Below are 12752 nucleotides of genomic sequence, written 5' to 3'. Positions count from 1 at the left end.
TTTTTTTTTTTTTTTTTTTTTTTGTCTTTTTGAGACAGGGTCTAGCTATGCAGTTTAGCTGGCCTTGAGCATACTTTGTAGCCCGGGCTGATCTCAAACTCACAACAATCCTCCTGCCTCAGCCTCCCAAATGCTGGGATTACAGGCCTGCGCCACCACCCCTGGCTCCCTAACAGCAGATCAGCCACACATTAGTAAGTGGCTTAGTCCCCTGGTGAATATAGCGCCCCCACGAGCCAGCCACCTTCCAAACCCAGGGGACTTTGTGCAGCTACTTTAAATCCAAACTATAACAGCATTCTGAATCAGAGAAACACATTTCATTCAATACATGATGCAGATTATTTATTTATTTTGGATGGTAGGGCTCTTCTTTTGTTTCTCATACAAATATAAATTCTGACACAATAAAAGATTTGAATTTTATAAATGTCATACCATGATATTGCAGTCTATTTGCAATATTTTACAACAGTGGTCAGGCAAAGGACTTTAAAACTGTCTGAAGACCAGTAATTCATTAAGGAGAAAATGAAAACTTTGTTTATGGAAAAGTTAGCATCTTTGTATCAAATATAAACATAATACTATATGGAAGTTTGAAAAAATGAACATACACAGAAAGTATTCATTGCCTTTATGATAAGGAATCAAGTAATGCTGAGTAGGACATTTACCAAAATATTAACATTTTCAATTTCTAGGAAGTGTGTACTTCAATTCCTTGCCTGGTAAATCTATTGCCAAAGCTTTGCATTTACAGTGGTGACTTTTGCTCCCAGCGGGCAGCACTCACCCCCTACAGCTGCAAGGTGGCCGGGAAATGGCTCAGAAGGGAAAGGTAGGAGTTTTCAGGACAGCTGTTGTGACTGCCTAAGATTTAGAATATCCGCTTAAGACGTTTGATTTCATTCATTTTTTTTTTCTGAAAAATGTGGATAGTACAATGGATACATAGGCCACGCCTTTGAGAGGCACGGATGAGCACCAGTGTGCGGTGAGCGCTTCTTTGTAACTTCTTGCTTAAATAATACATAATTTTCACATAAGTGCTCACAAGACGCACATTAATTCTGAAGCCAAATATTATCTGATACACTTAAATTAGCTCTTTTATGCAAATGTTTGGGCTGAGTTCAAATTCATATGGAATAGTAGCTAATTTTTCACTGTGAAGATGTTGTGAATTTAAAGCAAAACAAACGACACACACTAAAAACAAAACAAAAAAAAACATGCTTTCTGTCCATAATAAAATCCTTCTGGTTTTTTCTGTCATTTAATTATCTATGTATCTCTGCAGCCTGACTACTTCATTTGTCCAGTATGGAGATTAGAAAATTGAAGGACCAGTATCAGATTAAATTAAGAGAAATATCAGTAATACTCTAAATCACTCCTCTGAATTCTGAAAGACACAAACTCTGATTTTTTTACTTGCCTTTGGAAATCACTTTGTTCTGCCCCTCATTTCACAAATAAAGAATCTGAATCCAGAATGGTTAAGTAACTTGCCCCCAGGCGCACAGCAGGCTAGCTGCGGGCAGAGCTGGGAGCTCAGCCCGCATCTCCAAACTCCCAGCCGAATGATCTTTTCCTCACCTACCCGAAGTTCTCAAGTAGCTATGATACATACCTTGTCTTAGATTTTTGTCTGCAATCTTGATTATCCTGAGACCATGGTCACATTGTTTGTGCTGAGATGATACGTAGAAGGAATTTGACTTTTTCATCCAGAAATCCTGGGGGAATAGATAAAGTTGGCTTACACAGTGATTGTATATTATTGAAAATTGAGACCTTCAGTTCTAAATTTAGGGGTTCAGATGGTTACGCTATCCCATTAGTATACAAAACCTGATACAGGAATGCCTTTCTGGGCAGTTCTGCTAACTCCAGATCATTGATTCCCAAGTATGAGTCATTCAGAACTGCCTACTATGCAGGAGAAAACACAATTGTGGGCCTTGCAACACGGGAGGAGCTGATTCAGGAGAGCTGGTGCCAGGTCCAGATAGCTGTTTTTAAAAAGCACCTTGGATGATTCTCAGGTTCATTCGTTTTCGAACCCCTGAAACAGAGAATAGCTTAAGGAGCCAACGCTCTGCTTTCCACTATTAATCACTAAACTGTCACTGGCTGTAGACTGGGAGCAGTACCAAGGATTACCTTGCAGTTTTGATAGCTTTTTGTTCAGTTTTTGTTTCTGATTTTCTTATTTCTTTATAGCCAGTGTTGTTTTTAATTACCAGTAGCAATACAGGACATTCTTCCTCATCTTAGAGTGAAGAAATGAATGCTTTATGTAGTAGAAGTTTGTAGTATTATACCAATATCATAATCTCAGGTACAGGAGATCAAATTGTGTTACGGAAGGTTTTTTTGTCAAAATAAAAGAAGTATTATTACTGCCCATAGTTCAGGAGACTTAAAAAAACTTCTGACCTAATGACCCCCTCATCTTTTATGTGCATCTATTTTAGAAATTCCCAAGTAGAAGTAAAACGGAATCAAATTCAAGGTCATGAGAATGTTTGCAAACTTTATTTCTGAAATTTATATCCTAATGTATTATGTCATAATCTTCTTCTAATCATATCTGCAAAATTTTCAAAGAAACCTAAATATTTATTTATAGTAATCTTAGCCAGCCATAATTTTTAGGCAGAATGAAGGGTATTGATTTCCTGATTAGGCGTGGAGATTGATGTGTAGATATAAACCTAAATGAAGTCTCAATATTCAGCAAATAATAAGAGAGTATTTTAGTGAATCACATAACCATAAGGATACATGTCATCTTCACTAAATCATGATTACCAAGACTACATTCTATAGGACTATTTTATGTATTTATGAAAAGAAATTTCAGTAAGACAAAAGCTAATTGACTTTTCATGCTTTAAGATATATTCTATTAATTATTTAAGCAGATGCATCTTGTAAAATAATCAAGTTTACTACCTATTTACAGGAAATAATATTTTCTTTGAGCCTTAATAAAACCTGAGTATAAAAAAACTAAATAAAATACTCACACAGAGAAACTTTTTTTCTTTTAAGAAAAGGGTTTATTTCCCAGGATTTCTATTTTGTATGCATAATATAGAAGTTTGTTTGTTTGTTTGTTTTTACAGGTAACAAGAGAAATGATTTCAATCGTGATTGCAACTTGTTTTTAGAAAAATCAAGTGGCTTATGTTGGCATTTCTTGGTACGAAGCCACTGGCATTTCTCTAGAGAAAATGGCTTGAAAACTTTTCAGCTTTCAGACAGCATAATTTGATTTTCATAATGAGAAAATAAAACCATCTATTAGAATATTTCTCCCTAATTCCTAACTTGGTACAATTGTTCATAAAACCTCAAAAACCAGATTAAAAAATTTAAAAAGCCTTCCAAAAACTTTCCCTACAGGTTTACTTTTCAGTTGCAAAGTGTGAAATAACTTTCTGCATTGCCTTCTGTAAGTCTTGGTGGTGGTAGGTTTGTTTGGGGAGATTTTGTTTTGTTACTAGGAGAAAGTGCACTTTCCTATAAAAGAGACAGGGAAAGCTTTACCTGTCTCTCTTCTGTTTTTTTTTTTTTTTCTTTTTCTTTCTTTTTCTTTTAAAGATTGGTGATAAGGGATTCTAACTACTTAATGAGATGGGAGAGGCCTCTCTCCATTGGAGTGGAGGAGTCCAGGTGGAAGTTGATGGATTGGACAGGTAAAGAGAAGAGTCCCGCCCCTCATGCCTATAGTAGAATATATATGAGGCAACTTTAAAGTTCGAACACACAGTGAAAGAGACAGAGGGACCTGAGTTCTGTGATCTTAGTAGATTCATACTGTGAGGGTCTCAGAGGGGGAGGGGGGGCTGGCAAAATCCTGAAACCAGAAGAGAGGACAGCAGGACTGACCCATCTGACAGCTAACATGTTGTACCTGGAAAACAATGCCCAGACTCAATTTAGTGAGGTAAGGATTTTGGATTTTAGCACTCCATTTAGAGATGTGTTTTCATTTTTAGTTTTTTTGGAATAAAAATTTGCATACCTGTGGTTCTTGGTCACCCAATGTAAAAAGTTTCTGCAAGCTGTACATAGGAATGTCCTTTTCTTGCTTAATGTTTTCTGTGGTGTTGTAAGATTTTCTTTTCTTTTCTTTCTTTTTGTTTGAGTAGGAGATGGAACTGTAGGAGGAAATGGGAAAGGGAAATTTCTGGGTAACGTGTCTTATTTGAAGAAAGTCAATATTCAGGAGTTGGTAAAATCACTTTTTTTCTAAAAATAGCCTGCGATAGCAGATCACATTCTGTTAGATACATTGAAGTGACTCCTCTGATGGGTATTCATGTACAAGAGAGATAAACTAGCTGACCTGACTGTCTTCATTTCTTACCTCTGTGCTCTAGGCAGCCTTCACCCTAAAAACAAATCAAGGTGTTTTTCCCCATAATAACCAGGTGAGATTTTTAAAGACCATCTTCATTTTTATTTCTATCAATCCAGAGACTAACTTAACTCTGAAGAGACTATAGCTCTGCCCTTAATGTCTGCCAATAGATTTGGGATATTTCTTGTGTACAGACAAAATGATGTTAGAGCCGTACGTTATAAAATATGTATGCATGGTATATGTAAATGTTTTGTAGCCTTCAGGATTTTAGGTTAGGTGGGGATGATCTGATGATTGCTTCTTAACAAGTCTTAGGGATTTAAATCACGGGCAAAGGGATATGGGAGGGGGGAATCCTGAAGAGACTGTAAGACTTTGAGGAAGTTTTCTAAGTTTGAGGGAGGTCTAACAACAATATTAGTTTACATTCCTCAGAATAGAGCAGCTGTGTTGACACTAATCAGATAGGGGGAGACTGGTTTGGAGACAGGGAACTGAGTGCTTTGGATGAAAATGCTCGCAGGTGAATGCCTGGAAAAGTGGGTTAGAGGACTCAACTCAAGCTTCTTAAAAATCAAAACAAAATGCATAGTGCTAGGTGCAAACCGCAAAAGGAAGAGTCGAGCAAAGGGCAACAAAGCCAGGCCGGCACTATCATATTGGCCATTGTCTAGACACCTGAACTGTGTAAATATAACAGGGGAAATATCGAGTTCTCTAAAGAAGGAAAAGGAAATGCCTATTTTCCTTTAAAACAGTCAGGCAGTCTTGCTTGTCCTCAGTAGAGAAACTTGAGTTTCTTGTTTTGCTTTAGTGTTGAAAGTTAGCTCAGAAAGTTAGCAAACAAATTTTAAAATGGAGGAAACTTTATGATTATCTTCTCGTTTCTGTTGGATCTGGTTTTGCTCTGTTTCAGTCATTAAGTAGTGGTCCGTGTGTCTAAAGACACCTGACTGTCTGTCTTTGTTCGTGTCTATTTCACCGAGTGTTTATATGAAGTTTAAGATCTGACTATGCATGTCTAAATATGCAAAAGTAGAAGGGAAAGTTGGCTCAGAGATATCTATAAGAAAATTACAAGATTTGTGTAAAGTAGAAAGAAACGATGAACAAAATATAATGTCATGAAGAAAAGTCCTTCATAAACACTGTGACTGAAGACCTTTGTAGGACTTACTTTTTTGTGTGAAGGCAGAAGAGTCATTTTTTTTTTGGTGAGAATATGATGAAAAAATACGTGTATACTGGTTTGCATTTTTTTTCAAAATGGTAGGTAGCTGTGTGGTCAGAGGGAGAAAAGCCATGTTATTCGGTCTTCTGTTGAATGCTACCAAGGTGCTCAGAAGACTATGAAAAAACATGGCTGAACTTTTCTATCTTCCTGTGTCTTTTTGCATATTCACCTCATGATTTCACATCCTCCCGCCAGGGTGTATATTTTGAGATAACTTCATGGCAGGATTTTCTTTTTATTGCTTAGGAACAACTTTCTTCTCTGTATCAGAGTATGCATTAATATCTAGTCTTCTATAAATGGAGATGCATATTCGAGTGTAGGAAATGCCTGGGACCTCATGTCTATGAGATGCCTGAAATATAATGTAAAAGTTTTAGCAGCTTGGAATTCATGTTTATTAGCCCACGGATACAAAACTGGCTACTCTTAGCACACAAGAATTATTAAAATTGGACAGATTATTAAGAACAGGCTTTGAACTTCCAATGAACATGAATATTATTTTAAAACTATTGTGTAGTTGGCTTCAGTTGGGTTTGACTGTAATTTGCTGGCAATTTCTTTGAGTCGATAACTCAAAAACAAAAGTTGAACACCGTAAGAACAATGTCCGTTTTCTACAACTTTCCAGTTATATTTTCCCTCAAGCAGAACTAGACTTGGGGAAGCTGTTAATGAACAGGAAAGGGTCCGGAAGGGAGGAGAAAATGGGCAAGACAAAACAGGCAAAGCTTCAGGTTCTTCCCTTGGGTTACAATGGATAGGCTTCAAGCGAGTGCCTCTACCAAATGACACAGCCTCTGGGACTAGCCTCAGCCTTGGAGAAAGGGAGATTAAACAATAATAAAGATGATGATTATGATGGTGATAATGAGAAAAAGGAAAAGAAGGGAAAAAAGAAAAAGAGGAACATCTACACAGATTTTTAGTTTGACTTTTTCGCTAAAAATCTAGTCTGAACGGGGGTGATCTTGATAACGGTGGCAGCGGCAGCGACAGTGGTGGTGGTGGTCGTGGTGGTGCTGTGTGTGAGAGAGAGAGACAGAGCGAGAGAGACAAAGAGACAGAGAGATACAGACAGAGAAAGACAGAGAGACAGAGACATAGAGAGAAAGAGAGACGCAGAAAGAGACGCAGAGAGAAAGAGTCTTTGACTCCATTTTAGAAAGAGCAGTTTGCCTGAATCTCCCATCTGAATTTTGGATGAAGGAAGAAAGGCACTTTGAGAAATGATTTATTGATACTAAACTGAAGTCAAAGTTCATACACTGAAACACTTCATTTAACAAATCAGAGTTAATGATTTTTTTTCTATAATTAAGGGAGTTACATGTGTATGATTGAGTCCCACTTATTAATATTTTTCTCTGTTGTACCAAAGAAAGACTGAATACACTCTTTTAAAAGGTTGTTAAGGTTTATAGCAGATGCTCCGAGAGCTTCTGTGAAAAAAAAAAAAGTGGTTTCTCAAAGTTAGCTGGATGCGAGAAGTACGGAAGGTGAAGTCTGAGCTCTGGGTCCTGCTCGTTGTCATTTAACTGACCTTTGGCCTGCATGGTCAGGAGGAATCATCTTTCCTATCCCATTACTGTACTGTTTAAGTGAGGGTGATTTTTTGCTTCACAGTTAACAAATGCATCATTTTAAGCTTTCCTAAGTTGTGCTTCGGAGGATTTAGGCTCCCGGGAAAGAGATCAGTGGGCAAGAAGCAGAAGCTGCAGGTTGCATTCGGTGTCAGCCAGGCTGTGTCTCTTGCTCCATGCCGCTGCATTAGACTGCTCAGCTCTGCTTTCCAATTGGTTGCCCTCAAGCCCAGAGGGGACTGGGAGAAAGAGATCTTAGATCGCAGATCATAGTCATACTTTCTTTCACTACTATTGGAAAAATGATGTGGTGATAATAAATCACTTGTCTTTCATCTAGATAAGGGAAGCATGTTTGGTTGGGTTTGTTTTTTAGAAGAGCAGTGATCCTCAACGAGGGTGTGGGGTGGACAGTAGGAACCATGAATGAATGTCTAGATTATCTGCAGCAACCCAAAAAACTCCTGGTTGCCCTTTCGTCATGCTATATACATTTTTAACACTCCATGGCTATTTTTTTAGATGATGAACCTATAGAGAGCTCTGTGTTCTGCCTGCCATGGGGGTATATATCTGATGTCAGTAGATTTGTTTATCAAGGAAGTATTTAGGTTAAGTCACTGAGAAATGCATCCCCAAAAATGTGTTCTAGCTTTTCTGAATGTGCATCTGCTTACGTTAGGTGACACCTTGCTGGCAGGAGAAAGGGACATAGGTAAAAATCTTCCCTTCATTCTGTGATTACCAAATTAAACTTTAATTTTTCTCCTGTGGAATTTCTTTTTAACTTCTGATTACTTTGTCAAAAGATAAAGAAGAAGGAGCACAGGTAACAACATGTTACTTCAGTGAAAAACAACTTAGCTTTAGAATAGTTTTACTATTTTGAAAGTGAAAAATTTCCAAGCCCAGCGGACTCTCTGAAAAAAAGTTTTCTTTTGCCATGTGATAAGGACAAGGGCAGATGACCGATACAGTGTCATTATCCAGTACCAATCTGATGGAGCATACATACAGTGCCTACTAGGGTAGAAATTTTGCATCTGGAAGATAATGGCTTGAAATGTCAAGGTGAGACAGTTGATCCCCAATTAATCTTATTCCTAATCTCTTTAGAACATCATTGAGAGGCACAAGATAATAGGGAATGGGCTTGGCTTACGGTGCTACTTCTCTAAGCATTTTATAACTCACTTATACACTATGGTTGAGTTCTGTTTTGAAAATATGCATTGCAAGTAGTACTGAGGAGAAGAAACACAGTTTAGAAAAATGACTGCCTCAGTCTTAAATGAATGTTAAACAACAGCATGTGTTTCATAGAACAGAAGATCTAAAAATGAGTAAAAATAATTCCTGCAGTGAGTTTACGGCCCATTGGATGAATGACTCAGTTATATATACACATTCAGACGTAATACACATCTGATCTGAGGCTGTAAGAAGTGTAAGCCAGCAATATAGAGATTCCAGGAGAAAGAGAAAGAAAGCCTTTAATTAGGAGGCTCAAGACATTTCATTGAAATACGCAAGTTCAGCTGCACTTGCAAAACAGAGACAGAACTTTCTCAGTCTGAGGAATTTAACAGCAAAGAAGGATTTCAGGTAAATAAACAACAAAGACACTGAGGTAGTGTGATAGCTGGCACACTCAGCAGTGTCAACTATTTAGATGGAATTGAATATGTGAGTCTAGTTAGGAAATAAAGTTGAAAATGTAAAATACAGTGGTTCAGAGGGTCAGAACACTGAGAAGAGGGTGTGTTTAATATGGTGGCAATGAGAAGTCATAGAACACTTCTGAAAGAGTAGTGGTACGCTGGAGGTCTGCTGGACAACTCTTGGGTAAGATAAATGGCCTTGCTCACCATACCTTAGAAGTACAAAAAGGCCTTTCCATGTATGCATGGCACATTGGCTGCCTGTTTTTTTTTTTTTTTTTTTTGTTTTTTGTTTTTTCTCCGGTACCAGGAACCGAACTCACGACCTTGCGCTTGCCAGGCAGGCACTTTGCCGCTGAGCTAAATCCCCAGCCCCTGGCTGCCTGTTTCGAAAGAATATCGATCATATCTTTGGAATCTTAAAAAGAATAAAAATGAAGTGTCTTTAAGGTCTCATATATTCATGGCCCATAGCTCTCTTTAATAGCTGTGGTCTCTGTCATAGATAAGTCGGAGACGCTTCCTCTTGGATTAACCTTGTTTATACCAATTGTTCCTGCATAATTATTAATAACACCTCTTTTCACTTTTAAAAATATTCCCTCTAGAAAAGAAATTGTTGGTTCCTCCAAATATAAAGCCTTAATTCTTTATTTCATTCTTTTCTCTGGTATATCACCCCAGTATGAAAAAGTAGTATGCATTTGCCTGTAAACCAGATAAAATGATTTTGTTGACCGGCCCCAAATCAGATTATTTTCTCCACTAAATGGAACATTTCCTCATAACTCGACATTGACTGAGACCCAATGCAGTACAGTCATGGAAATAAGCATCATGTGGAAAGTAGAAATTAGTAAGTTGTAGCCACAAGCCTTTGAAAATTTACCACCCTAGGAAATACATAAAGTACTCAAAAGGGCTTCTAGGAGAAAATAAGGTCAGTTAGAGACACCACAGATTCCCTAAGACAGAAATATAGTTTAAATTGTTCATGATCAGGATAATATTTCATGTGGTTAGAAGATCAGAGTTTAACCAAGAACTAAGCAGATGCCGACCATTCTGTAGAGACAGTAGAAAGTTAGCAAAAGTACAAGGAAGGATCGTGCCAGACTAGATAAAGGTACACAGTATGTTGGTTTGAGAAAAGAACATATTAGGTTGATTTAAAAACTGGTATGCATTTAATATTTATGTCAACATGGAGAGCTTTCCTAAAAACATCAAGAAAAGGTGGTGGTAGAGGCCTTCATCTCACTGAGAACTAGGGCTTTTGTGTGTTTTCAAAGCATGGAGAGTGTTCAGACTTTGAGGTTCAAAACATTGACCGTACTCTCTAGAAGCAAGAGAGAACATACTCCAGGAAGGGAGAAGAATTAGCCCAAATGATGGCTTGGGCTGGGAGAATTTAACGACTACCTGTTCCAGGTCTTTAGATCTCAATAGAGAGAGATTAATACCTTATGCTTTACAGAGCCTTGGTGATTACATATTAAAATTAACCAAAGGTAGAAACAAAATTCAGATTGATTCTCTATGTTAATTAGGGGTTCATTTTACTCCTTAAATAGTCATCTTAGATCTAGTATAAGAGAACCTTTTTCCTGGTCACTGTTCTAAATGCAACTATGGGAAAGAAGGTCCTAAGTATGACATTTGTTCAAAATGAGAATCTCAGTTGGGAAGTAATAGAGCAGAACAAAATACTAACGTGTCACTTAAAAGGCAAACAACTCCACAGAAATCAGTGTAAACAGAACAACAATTTAGAACCTGAGTATCCCAAATAAAATACTTTATAAATTTTTTCAAGTTTGATTTTGGAAAAAGATTACACATGTAAGACAATATTTAAATACAAGTAGAGTAGACACAACTTTACTTACATTAGTATCTTTTCCTACATCCTCCACTATCACTTTCATCTCACCCAAGAAGAAAATATGGACCACTGAAGCGGACAGTAGTAGACAGTAAAAGGCAGAGGAGAGTAGCCCATGGGCAGACATGTGGTCATGGGGAATTTGGCAATTTGAATGGAAGTTCAAAGAAGTGGATAGATGGGAGAAAATGAGCCCCACGGGAAGCGAGGACACTTCAGGTTTGTATATCATTTCTTTCTCTTCCTTACGAAGCATCTCATTTTGCATAAAGGAGATTCTGAAAGTATCCAACCTTAGCATATGATTGTCCTGCTTTTAACCCTTTGCTGTACAGCCCACTTTGAAGAAGTGAGTTGTTAAATGAAGTATGTGTAGACTTTTCAGAAGTGCTTTATACTTCTCCACATTTGATCTGATTATGAAGCATACCTAAATATTGTTCAAACAGCATTCCTTTCCACTTTTTGCCAAAAAAGAAATTCATGGGAATTTTTTCATTCCTAAATTTATTTTTTGCTTGACAATGGCTAGATTCACATTGTCAAGCAAAAAATAATAATAAAAAAAAAATAATAAAGTTGTACAAGCTTCTTTTGCAAAGACAAAGTGAAATTGGGCTATTGTGTAGATTTCAACTAAATGGCTTTACAAGATAACGTTTATCAGTCAACTTAAAATTCATCAACTGGTGTTAAGATCAACCACATATTGGATACAGGTAGGATCAAAAATACAATGTTTATTGGTATGTTAGTGGGTATAAGTAGAACGCAAATTGATACTTGATGGAAAATTTATAATCTGAATTCTATCTTGTCTGTGTCTCTTAAATGGAAAAAAAATGTCCTTATGAAGTTGAAAGAGAGAATTTTGAGTCAACCTGTGGTGGGTTGCAGAGGTGGAAATTTATGAAACACTTTTGTCAGCTATTCTGGAAACACTACAAAAGAAATAGTTCTATCTTCTTATTGGTGCTAAAGTCACTAATAGGTGCAGTTTAGTATAATACCTCTGTGAGAATTACCACCCCCAAAGCGAGCTTGCTTTGGACAGAACTCTGCACAGGCATTTTCTTTTTCCTTTTAAGCTTGCACAAAACACCCAAAGGGGCCACTTCCAATCCAGGCAGTGATCTCTCTCAATTTTATTCCTTCTCAGATCACAGAGACAATGGGAATATGCTCTGTTTACTCAAATCAGTCTGGATTAGTGTCACTCTATTGATGGAATCAGAATTAAAAGGAAAACCATTACCTTCTCAAAGGGCAACATCAGATGTTTTGGGAATGGCTTGCTTCCTTTTAAATAGACCATGGGAGACTGTCACCAGACCAGGGTGGAGAGCTCCACAAGATACACAGAGAGAAATGGTAATGCTGGTGAAGGAAGAAGCTCTTCTGAGCCTTGGGTCTGGGAAATTATTTTGAGTCTCACCAGTACTTGCAGTGCTGGATCTGCAGAGGGAGAAGACTTCTTCTGCCTTCTTTCTGCACTGCAGCACCCCCACACTGACACATTTAACTCCGCATCAGTTCCTTTCCAGCCTTGCTAGGAAAATACTTCACCCTTCAAAGTTCCTCAGATCTCCCCGTTCATAACTCTGCACTGTACTTCTCTGCGTGGACCAGGTGCCTTCTCCTTTCCTCTAGACTGAAGGCTCTTGGAGGGAAGCACATGCTTCCTATTATTTATATTTGCGTCCTCTGTGGGACCGCTAAATCATGTTACCTGAGTGCCTGGGGTACAGGCATCTCTGGCTGTGGTTTGAAGTGCTACCTTCAGAAAGAAATGTGGCACATGACATTAACTGAATAAAAAGGCTCTTTATAACTGACCTGTGCAAAAAAGTAAAGCAATTGCACACATTATACAAGATGCACTCACCTCTATGTTCTACATGTTACCAAACAATACAGTCTTTCTGGACATCTTACAAGACTGTTTTTTTTTTTAATGTGGTTACCCTTATTTTCATTATGCTTCAAGTGGCAAGAAAATCTGAAA

General features: G+C 37.7%; 1 protein-coding gene across 7 annotated transcripts in view; it reads left to right on the top strand.

Moving 5' to 3' along the window:
* Nucleotides 1–12752, top strand: part of Tp63 (tumor protein p63) — a 206148-nt gene that overhangs the window by 110117 nt on the left and 83279 nt on the right. Inside the window, exon 1 of one of the 7 annotated variants that reach the window (XM_005383232.2) lies at nt 3792–3961. The exons of the other annotated variants lie outside the window; for them this stretch is intronic. Within the exon in view, the coding sequence (XP_005383289.1) occupies nt 3920–3961 (42 nt within the window). The 5' untranslated portion in view covers nt 3792–3919. Of the gene's footprint in view, nt 1–3791; nt 3962–12752 lie in introns of those variants that run through there. 7 annotated transcript variants of the gene reach the window in all.

This window comes from Chinchilla lanigera, unplaced genomic scaffold, assembly GCF_000276665.1.
Source record: "Chinchilla lanigera isolate Chin_1 unplaced genomic scaffold, ChiLan1.0 scaffold00019, whole genome shotgun sequence".
Taxonomy (NCBI): Eukaryota; Metazoa; Chordata; class Mammalia; order Rodentia; family Chinchillidae; genus Chinchilla; species Chinchilla lanigera.
This window is presented reverse-complemented; position numbering and strand designations above follow the sequence as displayed.